We start from the raw sequence: 16,257 nt of genomic DNA on the forward strand, positions 1-16,257 counted from the left end.
TGGGGGAAACTCACTCAAAGACGACATTTCAATGGGCACCAAAAGAGAGTCTGGAAGGGTGTTCCTGGAAGAGGGCACAGCAAGGGCAATGGCTCAGAGGTGGGTGCTGATGCAGGGGCTCTGGAGGAACAGTGAGAAAGCCAGTGTGGCCGGAGCAGGGGGGGAGAGATGGGAGCACAGAGGGAGATGAGGTGGGGAGGCTGGAGGGTTTGGGCCACTCTGGGGTGTAGGGCAGGGCCCAGATTTTATACCAAGGGCTCTAAGGAGCTACGGCAGATTTTAGAACAGGGACGTAAGTGCCTGCGTTTATGATTTGAAAAAGCCCCTCTGTGGCTTCCATGGGAGGCGAGTGCTGTCGGGGACAGGAGGGGACGTTGGGGCAGCATCTAGATTCGGGGACATCAGGAGCCATGGCCAGGTTCGAGCTGCAGAAGCACTAAATCTCCCAAGACTGGAGGTGAGGCACTGATTGGGGTCCCCAGCACATCGGAGGGGCGCAAGGACAGGAGTGGCACACAGCGGGTTCTCCAGGCCGAGGTTTCCCAGGTACCCGGGGCAAGGCCAGGCGCCCTGTAGGCACTCCTCCGCCAGTGCTGAGTGAATGACGGGGTGGTGGCGCCTGCGTGACGCGGTGGGGGGGGGCGGGCGGTGGCTCGGGGGTGCCTCCGCGGCTGAGCCGTGGCTGGTCCCCACAGCCCCACCGGCAGCAGTCGCTACGCCTCCTCGGGGGAACTGAGCCAGGGCAGCTCGCAGCTGAGTGAGGACTTCGACCCGGACGAGCAGAGCCTGCAGGGCTCCGAGATAGAGGACGAGCGGGACCGGGACTCCTACCACTCGTGCCACAGCTCGGTCAGCTACCACAAGGACTCGCCGCGCTGGGACCAGGATGAGGAGGAGCTGGACGAGGAGCTGGACGAGGAGCTGGAGGACTTCCTGGAGGAGGAGGAGGAGGAGGAGCTGGAGGAGGAGGAGGAGCTGCCTGATGAGGAGGAGGAGCTGGAGGAGGAGGAGGAGGTGCCTGATGACATCCGGAGCTACGCCCAGCGGGAGGAGGTGGCCGTGGCTGAGCCCAAAGACTTCAAGCGTGTCAGCCTCCCACCGGCCGCAGCTGAGAAGGAGGATAGGCCTCCGGCCGGGCCTGCTGAGGCCCCCGACGTGGCCAAGGCGGCCCCTGGGCCAGCCGCACTGGAGGAGGTGCCCACAGCGGAGCGGGCCCCTGAGCCGGAGCCCCCCAAGTCTGAGGAGAGGTAATGGGAGGGGGCCAAGGGGCTGTCGCGCGGCCAAGTGGCGCTGTGATGGGGTCAGCATGGACCCGGGGAATAGAGGGGAGGGTGTCGCAGGGCCATGGCCGGGAAAGCGGAGGGGGCACTGAGGCCCGTCAGAGGGGCTACAGGTGGGTCACTGTGTCTCTGCAGGGCCAGAGAGGCCACGCAGGGCTTGACATCGCTCGGAGGGCGGAGGGTGAAGGGAGGGCCGGTCCTGGAGCCTCACGACGCCCCTTGCCTCAGTTTCAGGCGACGAGAGGATGAGGAAGGCCAGGAGGGTCAGGACTCCGTGTCCAGGGCCAAGGCCAACTGGCTTCGAGCCTTCAACAAAGTGCGGTTGCAGCTGCAGGAGGTGAGTGACAGCTGCAGCCCAATGCCCAGACCCGCTGACACCTGCCGTGGCCCGCCCGTGGACAGCGTGGCCACGCCCACTGCCCCCGGACACCCCCTCCCCGCCCCGTCCACCGCGGGCTTCGCTTCCCCTTCTTACATCCTGGTCTTTCTATGGCTCCGCCCACCCCAACCTGGCCCCACCCACACCTGCCCGTGTCCTGGCCTCACCCACCGTTCCCGGCCCAGCCCCTGTACAACCTGACCCCTCTCTGGCCCTGTTTGCACCTTGACTTCATCTGTCTCCAGAAGGGCCCTTCACTGGTCTCCCATGACTGCCTGCCCTCCCCCCAACCAGCTGGCCCCACCAAGGCCCGGCCCAGCCTCCCTCGTGCCCACCTGGGATTTCTGAGGAGGGAGGAAGGAGAGGTGAGCTGGAACCTGGAGCCAGGTCACGGTTACAGCCATGTCAGAGTCAAGCTCATGGATAGGGATAGAGGTGAGGGAGGGGGAGAGAGGTCAGAGCGAGGGCAGCAGTCAGAGATCAGAGGTCTGGGTTAACACTGGGGTTAGGGAAAGGAATCAGTGCCTGGGATCACACTGGGTACCAGAGTCAGGGTTGGGGAAAGGTCTAAGGTCTGGTCAGTATCAGAGAAGGAATTAGGCGAAAGCATTAGCGTTAGGGTCAGGCAGCAGGATTGAGGCCACTCATTTCTCTCTTCAATTGTTCAAGCCACCCTAGGCTGGGGACAGAGCAGTGTCATTATCCAGGGGGACCATTATCCAGGGGGTGAGGCTGGCAGTAGGATATCCTAAACAGACTCTCAAGGTCTTAGACTGTCAAATGTCAGAGCCACAGACGTTTCCAATCGAATGTCTTATGTTTTAAAATTGAAACAATTTTTTTTGACTAAGTAATCCATTCGCATGGTTCTAAATGCAAAGGATAGAAAAGAATATGCAGTGTAAGGTCTATAGAATAACTTTCACTACATCAGCAATTTGAATGAAAAATAAAAAACAGCAGAGACTCTTTGGTGGAACTCGTAATATGGCAAAAACCAAATAAACGTGGGCAGGCTCTGTGGGTCTCGTAGAAGGGGCGTAAAATGAATCCAAGGTAACCAGGAAAACTCCCTGGAGGAGGTGACACTTAAGGAGAAGTGATATCCAAAATGCTTCAACGATATTTCAGAAGAGTGCTGGACCCTCCCCACCCTCTCCCACCATGCCACCCTTTAGTTGCATAGGAGGTAAGGGTGTCAGCTCTGGGTCTACAATGAGATCTGAAGGATCAATGGAGACAATAAATTTCATATATTTAAAAAAAAAAGGATCAATGGAGGCTGATCGGGAGCAGTAGGTGGGAGGGCGTACGAGCAAGTGGCGCAGCTCAAGCAAAGGCCCTGGGGCACAAGACCAGATGAGCAGGTGAGGCCGGGAGAAGTTTAGAGAATGACAGAATCTTACGAGTGTTTAAACCAACCCCCGAGAAGCCCAGGACTATAGTGCACGGGCTCTTGTTGGAGATGATGCTAACACGTCCCCACGTTTGACGGACAAGGAGACCGAGTCCTACTGAGGTGGGTGGTAGAGAGGAGCTCTTCTCTCCCCATTTTACAGATTGGGCAAACTGAGGCCCAGAGAGAGCTTAAGGACACACAGTGAGGACTAGGACCCGGGCCTCCTGACTCCCGGCCCAAAGAGGAGACAAAAGCGGGTGTGGAACCTACCTTGCTCTGGGGAGAGGCTGCCACACTGACCGTGTCTGTCTGTCTGTCTGTCACGCAGGCCCGAGGAGAAGGAGAGATGTCCAAATCCCTGTGGTTCAAAGGCGGGTGAGTAACGGAGTCGTGGGGGAAGGAGGAAGCTTTGAATCCAGAGCTCGAGACTGCTTACACCATAGCGTCAGCCCGGGGAGGATAGCCAGCCGTTCCATGGAGACAGAGGACAGCTTGAGTGACAGATCGGGTGAAATAATGTAGCCACTAGCATAAGCATTCACCCCGGACAGAAGCCAGAGAGAGTCGCACATTGAATCCCCACAACACACCCACGGGAGGACTGCTACCCCTATTTTCCAGGTGGGGAAACTGAGTCCAGAGAGGTACGTGCCTTGCCCCGGACGCTCGCGTTATCCAAGATCACTTCCTCCTAGAGAAATAAATAAGTATAAGAGAGAGGAGAAGCCTGTGTCCTGCAGCGTCCCTCTGCAATCCCGGGGTGAAGTTGTTGATCTGATTCCGTTTTTAAACATCCCAGATTATGGCTACGGTCGCTGGCTCTTCCTTTAATGGTGACCCTTTCTTTAATGACAGTTATTTGGGCGTCCGTGGAGCCTTTTGTCCTATCTAAGCGCTTACGCGGGCTTTTCTTCCTTCAGCGCCTGAGTGGAGAGGTTAGAAGATGTAAAAGATATTCTTAAACACTTACTTTTTATCTGTGGTTGTATTTATTTTGAGAGCGAGAGAGCGCGCAAGCAGGGAGGGGCGGAGAGAGAGGGGAGAGAGAATCCCAAGCAGGCTCCGCGCTGTCAGCGCAGAGCCCAACGCGGGGCTTGAGCTCCGGAAGCCGTGAGATCATGACCTGAGCTGAAATCAAGGGTCCGGTGCTTAACCGACGGAGCCACTCAGGTGCCCCTGAAAGATACTTTTTCTGCGTTTATTTATTTTTGATAGACAGAGAGAGACAGAGCACAAGTGGGGGAGGGGCAGAGAGAGAAGGAGGGGCAGAGAGAGAAGGAGACACAAACTCCGAAGCAGGCTCCAGGCTCCGAGCTGTCGGCACAGAGCCCCGATGTGGGTGGGGCTCGAACCCACGCACCGCGAGATCGTGACCTGAGCCGAAGTCGAAGGCTTAACCGACGGAGCCACCCGGGCGCCCCTAAAAGATACTTTTAAAGTGCACTAATGTTTTCAAGTAGCAGCGGGAAGGGTGACTGCCTTCCCTTGTACGTCCTTTGCAAACAGAGGCGCGCAGACAGACGCTGTGACTCCCAGATGAGCCAGTGTCCTTGGGGGGAGCCCCGGAAGCTGGGACTGACACGGGGATGAACACGTGATCTATGGAGGACATGCCCTCGAGAGACGCGGGCGGGGTCAGGCTGGGGAGCCAAACCCCCTGAGCCAAGCCCAGGTGTATTTCAGGAGTCACCAGGCCTCTGCCTGATCCTCCAGGCAGCACTGGAACATGGATGACACCCCGGGGCTTGTCCAGAGTCACTGGCTGCCAGGCATCTCTCTCCCTGGCCAGTGGGAACCTTCTGGAGAAGAGCCACGCCTGAACCCTCTTTGGGATGTGGGCCCCTCCCAGTAAGGTGAATCCGTAAAGGCCACGGTAGCATCTCCCACAAAGTAGCTCATTCTGACCCACCAGCTACTCCAAAGCTGCGTAGCCATCAGCTTCGAAATCACTCCTTCCAGGATCGACTTTAAATATACATAGGTATTTTCAATTTTGAAATACCTATTTCAATTAGGTAGTGTCTCGTGAATGTCTTAGTTTACTCAAACTTCCATTCAAACTTCCATTCAAATTGGGCAACAGCATCATCTCCCCATTTCCCAGGTGAGGAAGTTCAGGCCCGGAGTCGTCTTCATTTCCTGGGGCTGCCGTAACACACTACCGAATGGGCAGCTTAAACCAACAGGAGAATAGTCTTTTTACAGTTCTGGAGGCCAGGATTCCAAAGTCAAGTTGTTGGCTGAGCCATGCTCCCTCTGTCACTGTCACCTGTAGGGGACACTCCTTCCCTGCCTTGCCAGCTGCTGGTAGTTGCTGGCAATCCTCAGTATTCCTTGGTTTGTAAATGTGTCGCTCTGATCTCTGTCTCTGTTGTCACACTGCTGTCTCTCTTTTTATAAAGACACCAGTTATATTGGATTACGGGCCCACCCAGTCTAGCATGAGCTCATCTTAACTAACTATACCTGCAATGACCCAGATATTCCAAATAAGGCCACCTTCTGAGGTACTAGGGGCTAGGATTTAAATGTATCTTTTTGGGAGACGCCATTCAGCCTTTAATAGCCCCGGGGAGATCAAGTGTCTTGCCCAGGCCTCCAGTGATGTCTGTTGGAGACAGGGAGACGCCTGGGCCCTTGACATCCCCGTGTGTGTCTTACAGCCCTGGCGGTGGCCTCATCATCATTGACAGCATGCCGGACATCCGCAAGAGGAAGCCCATTCCACTCGTGAGCGACCTGGTGAGCGCCTGTGCCCTCCCCTCCCCCAGCAGAGCAGGCCTGCCATGAGCAGTGCTCAACCTATACAGCTGCCCATGGCAGACCTGGGGCTGGGGGCTGGCAAGGTGTTCCCTGGGACTAATGTAATCTGATTTCTACCCTGCCTGCTGCATGGACACTTCAGGCCATGGTGAGTGGTAGTGACCTGGGCCCCCATCTCTTCCTCAGACCCCCTCCCCCCTCCATTAGGATCTTCCACCTGGCCCCCAATGCATGGGTTCCGGGGTGAGGGGACCCTGCCCTGTCCTACAGTTTCTGGGTGGGGAAGAGAGCAGGTGACTCCCGATCTTGGTTCCTAGAGTGGCTGGTAGTTTTGCTCTGTGGCTGCTGATCGTGGCCAAATGCAGTTCCTGAGTCTGGTTCCTGGTGGTGGGGGGATGGGTGAGTCAGGGGTGTGAGGCTGCTCACCTTCCAGGGTCCCTTCTAACCCAGAGCCTCTGTCATTTTCCAATTCTTCACTGGCCCTCCTCCTGCTGCTATTTGTGGCCGTGGCTGCAATCCGTCGCTGGCGGCCCCAAACCATGGCTGTGGATTCTGCTCGTGGTGACAACCCTACGGGTGTGAATCGACCCCGGTGACTCCCTTGGTGATTTCCCTGCCCCAGTCCCTGGTCCAGTCCAGAAAAGCGGGCATCACCTCCGCCTTGGCCTCCAGCACTTTGAACAACGAGGAGCTGGTGCGTGAGGCGCCTCCCCTTCCAAGGGGTTGAGCGGGGGGGGGGGGGGGGGGGGGGGCGGGGGGGCTGGGGGCTCCGGGGAGGAAGAGGAGGAGAGCGTGGCAGGGACGGGCACTCCTCCCTCCCCACGATCTGGTTGCGCTGCGTCCGGCCGACATGATCTGTGCACCGGAACCGTGGATTCCGACGGTGTGGGGGCAGGGGGAGGGACGGGGACTTTACTACACTCAGCGAGGGGATGAGGGTGGCGCAGGACAGCGCCCCATGCCGCCCCTCTCTCTCCGCTCAGAAAAACCACGTTTACAAGAAGACCCTGCAAGCCTTAATCTACCCCATCTCCTGCACGACGCCGCACAACTTCGAGGTGTGGACGGCCACCACGCCCACCTACTGCTACGAGTGCGAGGGGCTGCTGTGGGGCATCGCGCGGCAGGGCATGCGCTGCACGGAGTGCGGCGTCAAGTGCCACGAGAAATGCCAGGACCTGCTCAACGCAGATTGCCTGCAGCGTGAGCGCGGGGCCGGAGGGGCGGGGCTCCGGGGAGGGGCGGGGTTCCGCGGGGGCGGGGCTCCGCGGGGGCGGGGCTCCGCGGGGCGGGGCTCCGCGGGGGCGGGGCAAGAACAGGGGAGGGACTCGTTGGCCGCAGGAGTGGGGCGAGAGGAGGGGAAAGGGGGCGTGAGGGGGTCAGAGAGGGGTGGGGAGAGACTCAGGGACTAACTAAACTGTCCGAGGGTGGGCTTACTGACAGAGGTTCCCCTGGAGAAAAATGGGTTAGAGAGGGGGCTCAGAGAGGGAGGGGGCTCTGAGTGGGGGGGGAGGAGCCAGAGAAGGGGCGGGGTCTGGTGGAATGCTAGGGTTCAGCGCGGCCCCCTCGCGCAGCAGGGTGGGTACTACGCGGAGAAGGGGTAGGGGCGTGCAGACAGCATGTCGAAATCTCTAGCAGCTCTAGCTTTGGGGCGTGAGTCACCTGAACCCCCACGGCTCTAAGTGCTCTTGGCCGCAGCCCAGGAAGCTGAGGAGTGGGAGTTGGGGTTCTCGCTCCGGTGAGGGGGCGCGCTCTGGACGGTGACTGCTCTCTGCGTCCACAGGGGCTGCAGAGAAGAGCTCCAAGCACGGGGCGGAGGACCGGACGCAGAACATCATCATGGTGCTCAAGGACCGCATGAAGATCCGGGAGCGGAACAAACCTGAGATCTTCGAGCTCATCCAGGAGATCTTCGCCGTGACCAAGACCGCGCATACGCAGCAGATGAAGGCGGTCAAGCAGAGCGTGCTGGACGGCACGTCCAAGTGGTCGGCCAAGATCAGCATCACTGGTGAGGCCGCGGGGGTGGGGGTGGCCACGGGGTCCCTTCTTCTCAGCCCCCTGTGCTCCCTCCTATGGCTCTTCCTTTAGCTGTGTGTAGTGTGTCCATATCTGTCCCATGTCCCTAGGTGTGTTTGTGCTCCCGCGGTGGGCATGTGTGCCTCCAAATGGCAGTGCATGACGCTGTCTGCATGAGTCTTGGTTTGTGCCCCACCCCACCCCCAGAATCAGACCCCAAGAAGAAGAGTTGAGGGCACGTTGTTTATCTAGGGGGTGATGCCGTGGGAGTTGAGAAGTGAGCCTGGGACGGAAGGAGCCCTACACAGGGTGTCAACGATCAGGACCACTGGGGGACAGTGCTGATCACTGGGGGCAGAAGGGTCCTGCCCGGGTGGAGGCCTTCGGGTGTTCATCCATGCCCAACCTCATTCGAATTTCCCTGAAAGCAGACCCCAAGATGAGGATTTCGGGGCAGATGAGTATCCAGAAGGTGGCCCCAGGAAGCCCCAGTGTGGGTGGAGACATGAGTCTGGGAGCAGAAAGAGAAGGAGCCCTGCAGGGGACCCCAATAAACAGGCGGCTCTGAGAGCAACTGTAGGCTCAATGCTGCTGGAAATTTCAGGAGGACAATGTACAGAATGTCTTACCCAGGGGTGACCCAGGGCAACCTTCCCATCCAGCATCAGCCGAGGACTCCGGGGGTGTTAACTCTTCAGGAAGCCCTTCCTGTCTTGTGGGCGTCCCCCTGGGCTCCCATGGTCAGAACAAAGCCCTCAGGCCATGTCGCAGGTGTCCCCAATAAGCAGCAGGGAAACTGTGTCAGTGACTCTTCTCTGTACGCCTCACTCCTTGAGCCCGTATTTGTATTTGTCCTGTGTGTCTTCCAGTGGTCTGTGCCCAGGGCTTGCAGGCAAAGGACAAGACGGGATCCAGCGACCCCTATGTCACTGTCCAGGTTGGGAAGACCAAGAAACGGACGAAAACCATCTATGGGAACCTGAACCCTGTGTGGGAGGAGAACTTCCACTTGTAAGTGCCTGGCTGAACCCCTGGCCGCCCAGGTGAACTCCCTGCCGGAGCAGCCAAAGGGGGCTCCAAGACCAGCCACCTGACCCCAGCCTCTGCCTCCCCCTCCCCCCTCCCGCAGTGAATGTCACAACTCCTCAGACCGAATCAAGGTGCGTGTCTGGGACGAGGATGATGACATCAAATCCCGTGTGAAGCAGCGGTTTAAGAGGGAATCCGATGACTTCCTGGGACAGACGATCATCGAGGTGCGGACACTCAGCGGCGAGATGGACGTGTGGTACAACCTGGGTGAGCATGGGTGGTGTCCTGCAAGGGGACAGGGAGGGTGCCCCAGGGGGCCCAAGTGGGGAACCAGTGTCAGGAGGAGGTAGTCTAGGAGCCCAGTCTGATGGACAAGGTAGGGTCTGTGTGTCCCAATCTGATGGGGGAATTAGGATCTGTGAGGCCCAGTCTGATGGGGGAGGAAGGGTCTTCTGTGAGGCCCAGTCTGATGGGAGAGGAAGGGTCTTCTGTGAGGCCCAGTCTGATGGGGGAGGAAGGGTCTTCTGTGAGGCCCAGTCTGATGGGGGAGGAAGGGTCTTCTGTGAGGCCCAGTCTGATGGGGGAGGAAGGGTCTTCTGTGAGGCCCAGTCTGATGGGGGAGGAAGGGTCTTCTGTGAGGCCCAGTCTGATGGGGGCAGGAAGCAAAACCTGAGGATCCTAGTCTGAGGAGAGAGACGCAGACCCAGGAATCCTATCTAAGATGAGTGGATGCTGGGGATCTTGATCTGATAGCGGAGGCAGGGCTGGGGAGCCCAGTCTGGGAGAGAAGCAGGGCCTAGGGCTCCTGGTTAAAGAGAAGATGCAGACTCGGGAATTTAATCTGCGCAAGGAAGCAGGGTGTGGAATCCTAGTTTGAAGGAAGAGACGGGGCCTAGTGAGTTCTAGGCTACTGGGAGAGGCACAAGCCCAGAGAGCCGATCTGAGAAGAGATACCTGGGTCTTAACTTCAGGGTCATGACTCCTGGCCTACCGTCATGCATACATTAGAATATCCCAGGCCTACACTGGGAAGGTCTGACGCAGAGGTCCCCTTCTGTTCTGCAGACAAGCGGACTGACAAATCCGCCGTATCAGGTGCCATCCGGCTACACATCAGTGTGGAGATCAAAGGCGAAGAAAAGGTGGCCCCCTACCATGTCCAGTACACTTGTCTACACGAGGTGAGGCCCAACGCCCCTCCCTGCCTTCACAGCTCACTGCGATCTCCTCCCATCCCCGACCACCCCAGCTCCATCTTCCTGTTTCCAGCCACGCCATCCATACTCTCTGGGCCTCAAAGACTATCCCCCATGCCATTCCTACTGCCTGGAAAACTCCTCCCTCTCCATCCAACTTCAGGGCCCCCTCCTTTGGGAAGCCCTCCTTGACCTCCAGGCAGACTCTCACTACCCAGCTCCAGGTGTTTCGCCCGTCCCAGACCCGAACAGGGGGCTCCTGGAGATGACTCAGTTTTTGAGTGAATAAATGATTGGTTGAATGGCCACATGCATAATGGGTGGATAAAAGGATGGGCGGACGGACAGATGTGGAGTTGAACTATTGAAAGTAGAGATGAGTGGATTTGGGGCAGTTGCATAGGCGGATTGGTGGAAAGACGGATGGGTGGATAAATTGATGGGTAGTAAATAGATGATGGATGGTTGAATGGGCGGATGGATGCATTGCTGGATAGACAAAGTTGTGGGTAGATGTATGGGATGGACGGATGTGTGGTTGAATTATTAAAAGGGAGGATTCGCACGTGGGGGAAGTTTTGGGTAGTTGAATGGGTTGGGTGGGTGGATGAGTGTATGAATGGTCAGGCAGACAGATGTTTAGATAGATGCTTGGATGGAAGGACAAACGGATAAATGTACGAAAGGATAGAGGAGTACATAGGTAGGTTTTGGAGTATTTGGATTGATGGATGAGTGAGTAGACAAGTGGATGGATGGGTAGATGAGTGGACGGACAGACAGACGGATGGTTGTGTGGTTGAATTGTTACAAGGACAGATGAGTGGATTGGTGAAATGTTTTGGTAATTGCGAGAGTTGATGGGTGATGGGTGGATGACAGCGTAGATGAATAAATCAATAAATCAATGCATCAATGAATCAATCAATAAATCAATAAATAAATGAATAAATCAGCGTAGATGAATAAACAAACGGATGGATGATGTAAGCTGCCTCCAGCCTGGGGTCTCCGACCCCTTGTGCCTCATTGCACTCTTCACGATGCCTTCTCCCTCTCGGTGGCAGAACCTGTTCCACTTCGTGACAGACGTGCAGAACAACGGGGTTGTGAAGATCCCAGATGCCAAGGGTGATGACGCCTGGAAGGTTTACTATGATGAGACAGCCCAGGAGATTGTGGATGAATTTGCCATGCGCTACGGCGTTGAGTCCATCTACCAAGCCATGACGTGAGGCTGCAGGCTGGGGCGGACTTGAGGGCAAGGTGCAGGAAACCGGGGTGAGGGGGTTCCCTAGCAGACACTGACAGATCTGGGGTGGAAGGGTTTTTGAGAGAAGGAGCCAGAGAGGACGTGGGTGTGGTGGGCATCCTGTAATCCCCTGGAGGTTAGGAAAGTGCAGTTTCTGGCAGCTAAAGTGACAGGGTGAGGGTCAGAGTTAGAGGCAGAGATAGGGCAACCCAGAGAGGAGACCGAGAGAAACTTGGGAGACACAATCAGGCAGAGGGAATGGTTTGAGGGGTCAGAGGGAGTCCCTCACAGATGCTGTCTTGGAGGCATTCTGGGGGGAACACTGCCTGTCCTGGCTGGATGCCAAGCCCAATTCCTCCCGCTCCCTCCCACCAGCCACTTTGCCTGCCTCTCCTCCAAGTACATGTGTCCCGGGGTGCCCGCCGTCATGAGCACCCTTCTCGCCAACATCAATGCCTACTACGCGCACACCACCGCCTCCACCAACGTGTCCGCCTCTGACCGCTTCGCTGCCTCCAACTTTGGGGTCAGTCCCGGGGACCAGGGCTGGGGGATGAGGGCGAGCCCAACCCTGTGCGGGTCGGACCCTGTGTGACTCCGTGGTCTCCAATCTGGACCGGACTTGCTCTGTGACTCTGCACCAGTCACTTGTCCTCTCTGAGCCTCAGTTTACCTCTCATAGAATGGAAATGGATATTGTGAAGGCCCATTTCGATGATGGATGGGGTGCACTTAGTGTATAGTAAGCTCTCCCCCTATATGGCAGCCACCTCAACCCCCATGTCCCTGCTTCGACCCCCCATGTCCCTGCTTCTGTCCATCCTCCTCCTCTGCCTCCTCAGAAAGAGCGCTTTGTCAAGCTTCTGGACCAGCTGCACAACTCCCTTCGGATCGACCTCTCCATGTATCGGGTGAGAAGTGCACCCATAATGACTTGCTTGCTCCTACACGCGTGTGCCTGGAAGGGAGAGCTCCCAGCAGGTGTGCACATGGGAGGACCCATCTTAACACGTGGAATGTGTTCCTTTGACATGTGTGCACATAGATGGGCAGCACCTGCCCAACGTGCTTGGTGCATCCAACCAGCCCCCACCCTAGTTGCTTCAAGGTGTTCTCATGGACCTCCCACCCACTTCCTGGAACTTGGGAGCTCTTGTATTTCCCCTAAAACACTCTACCCCGACCCAGCCTTCTTCATAACCCAACCTCTCTTCTCCCTTCCAACAGAATAACTTCCCAGCCAGCAGCCCAGAGAGACTCCAGGACCTCAAATCCACTGTGGACCTTCTCACCAGCATCACCTTCTTTCGGATGAAGGTAAGAAGGGGACCCGGTGCCATTAGCTCTCCAAGGGGCATTCTCCAGGACTCTCAGCTCCTAACCGAGTAACGTTTCTCTTGGAGAAATGTGCCCTTTCTCAGTGACCCTCTGCTTTCATCCTGCTACGTTTCCTTAACCTCATAACTACTTGTAGCCATTTCCTGCATACCTCCTGTCCCAGCTGTGCCCACTCGTGCCCGTCTCCCTCCCTCTAGGTGCAAGAACTCCAGAGCCCACCCCGAGCCAGCCAAGTGGTGAAAGACTGCGTGAAAGCCTGCCTCAATTCTACTTATGAGTACATCTTCAACAACTGTCATGAACTCTATAGCCGGGAATACCAGACAGATCCGGTGAGGACCCCAGATAAAGCAGAAAGGAATAGGGGATACCAACCAGGCCCTGACCAAGTTCCAGATCTTCCCCTTCTCAAGCGGTTTAACTGAGCCTCAGTATCTCCCTCTGTAAAATGAGGTCATAAACCCATATCTCAGGATTGAAGAGAAGATTCAATGAACTGCAACCTTTAGATAGAGTGTAGGTAAGTGCTTGGCACCTGATACACAATCGATGCTCAATAAATTCAGTTTTAGCTGAATTTAGTTGAGTTAGGCATACAGTGTGCCTAGGATAGAATCACTGTTCTAAATATTGAGTTGAATTGAATTTTTTGAGTAAAATTCAGTTTGGGCCATTTCAAGTCAGTTTATTTGAGATCTTTTAATATGTGTTTGTCTACACATATAATGCCCCAGGATTGTCAATAAGGTTTCAAGGAGCTCATGGCTTATTAGAAGGGAAAGATGTATACATCGGAAATTCACAACCTAGGATGATTAGCCCTGGGGTGGAGGAATTGCAAGAGTCTGTGGGAGCTAAGGTGACCCCTGCCTCACCTTGGGCTTCTGATAGGAGATAAGATAAGCTGAATTTAGTGAGATTTTATTTCATTCCATTCATTTACAGTCCCTTGAGTTGAAATCAAGTCACTTTGAATTGAATTGGGTTGAGGTGCAGTGGATTAAATTGGGTTGAGTTTGGTTTAACTATAAACTGTTCAGCTTCATTTATTTCTTTTCAGGTGACTTAAAATTGCTCTTGGCTAATTAGTGAGCAGAACTGAGTGGGATTAAGCTGAGTTTCCTTGAGCAAAAATCCATTTTTTTTTTCTATTCAGTTGAACTGAAGTTATTCTCGACTGGGTTGAGTTGACTTGAGTTAGGATACGCTGGATTGTTGCCTTGGGTATGGTTGAGTTCAAATGAGTTGGGTTGAGTTGGGTTTGTTTCAGTTGAATTTAGCTTCATCCATTTTCATTGACTGACTACAGTTGGATTGAGCTGGCCTGAGGCTATTAGGTTGAGTTGAGTAGGTAGAGTTGGATTGGGATGACTTGGTTAAGTTGAATTAGATTAGTTTCGGTTGGGTTGAGTTCAAGTCTATTTATTTCCATTATTTTGACTTAGGATGATGTTGCTCTTGGATGAGTTGATTAGGTTCAATCCAATTGAATTCATTTGAGTTTAATTCAATCCAGTGGAGTTTAATTCCACTCCACTCAGTGTAATTGGCCCAAGTTCAGTTTCGCTGAATTGACTCTGAGAACCTCCATCTGTTAAGCTAAGTGGGCCTGATTGGCATTCATTTCAGTTCCATTTGGTTTCATGGGCTTCAGGTTTTTTCAGCTGAATTCAGTTCTATTCAATTTTATGAGTTGAGTCTAATTAAGCTTTGTTGAGCTGCAGGGGCATGAGCTCTGTTTAGACCAGTTTACAAGAGTTCAGTTCCTTTTCATGCAATTTTCCCATTTGAACCACACACTATGGACAGGGCCCCTTCCTCACTAACCTCCTACCCCTCAATAATGAACTAACTGAGGCACCCACCCCTGGACCCCTCTGGCCAATCTCTCCATTGCCCCTCCCAGGCTAAGAAAGGAGAAGTTCCCCCAGAGGAACAGGGACCCAGCATCAAGAACCTTGACTTCTGGTCCAAGCTGATCACTCTCATAGTGTCCATCATTGAGGAAGACAAGAATTCATACACTCCCTGCCTCAACCAGTGAGTTGTGCATCCGCGCAGTTAATTATCCGGAGGTGTATGTTTATAGTGTGTGTGTATGTGTGTGTGTGTACACAACTTTGTTTCTTATGTGTAAAGGCGACCGTGTCTAATCACACGTAAAATGACGCGTATGTGGAGGCAACTGTAGGTGTGGTTGTGCCTGAATGAAATATGGCATAATTTATAAACAGAAACATAAAACTGTGTGTATGTATAGAATCACTGGTATAATCGGATATGTATTTTGTACATGTTGATTTGTGTGAATAAAAATGTGTACACATGTATATAATAGTGTAGGCTCGTAAATAACAATAAGCAGTGTTGTTCAAGTATTTAATGTGTGTTAAATACTCCACCAAATGTTTTACATTTAAACTGCATTATATCTTGTGTGTGGAGGTAATTCTGTGTATAGTTGTGGCCTATGGGTTTAAATGTATATTGTATATATGCGTACCATTGTGGAATGCACTTCAATATACAATATTGCATATTGTGTAATTGTGTGTGAATATGTACACAGTTTTATATGGATTTATGTATCTGTAGAGTTTTCATCTATGTTAGCTGAATGAACTGTTGTGTCTTATTTATCCCTGAGTGCTAGAGGGGCTCTTAACTCTGGTGTGCCAGTATCTCTTGGTTAGTTAGATATTCAGCTAAGATCAGGGATTTGGGATTGATGGACTGAAAGGTGGATGGATGGATGGGAAGATGGATGGAGATATGTATGACTGAATGGATGGATAGCTGATTGGATGGAGAGATGGATGGCTGTACGGAGAGATGGACGGGTGGATGGATGGATGGATGGAGGGATGGGGATATACTGAATGGGTGAATAGGTTGATGAATGGATAGATTGGTGGAAGGATGAATGGGTAGATAAAGGAATGGATGGATAGCTGGTTGGATGGAGAGATGGGGATATACTGAGTGGATGAATAGGTTGATGAATGGATAGATTGGTGGAAGGATGAATGGGTAGATAAAGGAATGGATGGATAGCTGATTGGATGGAGAGATGGATGGATGGATAGAGAAATGGGTGAGTGGATAGACAGATGGGTGAGTGAATGGGTGGGTAGAAAGCTGGGTGAATGAGTGGATGGAGGGATAGAGAGATAGATGGATGGAGACTCAGGGAGAAGCAGGGCTTCAGTTCAGAGTCACTCAGCAAGGCAGTGGCTTTGAGGGGGCTTGAATCCAGATCCCTCTGCCTGTCCTGCACTACCCTCTGGGTCAGAAGGCCAAAGCAGCCTGTGCCATCTTGCTTCCATCTGCCAAGGTTTCATACTTCCATGACCTTCACCAGGTTTCCCCAGGAGCTGAACGTGGGTAAAATCAGTGCTGAAGTGATGTGGAACCTGTTTGCCCAGGACATGAAGTATGCCATGGAGGGTAAGTACCCCCCCAACACACAATTCCCATGTCTGCCAGCCTGGCTACAGTAGGTAGCTGTGCCTCAGTATCCCCTCCAAGGCTGTGAGTGTCCTGGACCCTCAAGCTTGAGGTTGGACACCTGTGATGGCCAGAGCAGGTGCTGCCAAGAC

At 54.1% G+C, this 16,257-nt stretch overlaps 1 protein-coding gene across 6 annotated transcripts in view; it reads left to right on the forward strand.

Moving 5' to 3' along the window:
* The window catches only part of UNC13A (unc-13 homolog A), a 62,090-nt gene that overhangs the window by 24,436 nt on the left and 21,397 nt on the right, over positions 1-16,257 (forward strand). For all 6 annotated transcript variants that reach the window (XM_053219668.1, XM_053219663.1, XM_053219666.1 and 3 more), the window contains exons 10-26: positions 696-1,247; positions 1,509-1,617; positions 3,387-3,433; positions 5,722-5,800; positions 6,444-6,515; positions 6,805-7,024; positions 7,605-7,832; positions 8,710-8,851; positions 8,970-9,139; positions 9,938-10,053; positions 11,136-11,299; positions 11,696-11,846; positions 12,163-12,231; positions 12,548-12,637; positions 12,856-12,990; positions 14,565-14,698; positions 16,020-16,105. In XM_053219668.1, coding sequence (XP_053075643.1) covers positions 696-1,247; positions 1,509-1,617; positions 3,387-3,433; positions 5,722-5,800; positions 6,444-6,515; positions 6,805-7,024; positions 7,605-7,832; positions 8,710-8,851; positions 8,970-9,139; positions 9,938-10,053; positions 11,136-11,299; positions 11,696-11,846; positions 12,163-12,231; positions 12,548-12,637; positions 12,856-12,990; positions 14,565-14,698; positions 16,020-16,105 — 2,564 coding nt within the window. The remainder of the gene's footprint in view (positions 1-695; positions 1,248-1,508; positions 1,618-3,386; positions 3,434-5,721; positions 5,801-6,443; positions 6,516-6,804; positions 7,025-7,604; positions 7,833-8,709; positions 8,852-8,969; positions 9,140-9,937; positions 10,054-11,135; positions 11,300-11,695; positions 11,847-12,162; positions 12,232-12,547; positions 12,638-12,855; positions 12,991-14,564; positions 14,699-16,019; positions 16,106-16,257) is intronic.

This window comes from Acinonyx jubatus, chromosome A2 (assembly GCF_027475565.1).
Source record: "Acinonyx jubatus isolate Ajub_Pintada_27869175 chromosome A2, VMU_Ajub_asm_v1.0, whole genome shotgun sequence".
Classification (NCBI taxonomy): domain Eukaryota; kingdom Metazoa; phylum Chordata; class Mammalia; order Carnivora; family Felidae; genus Acinonyx; species Acinonyx jubatus.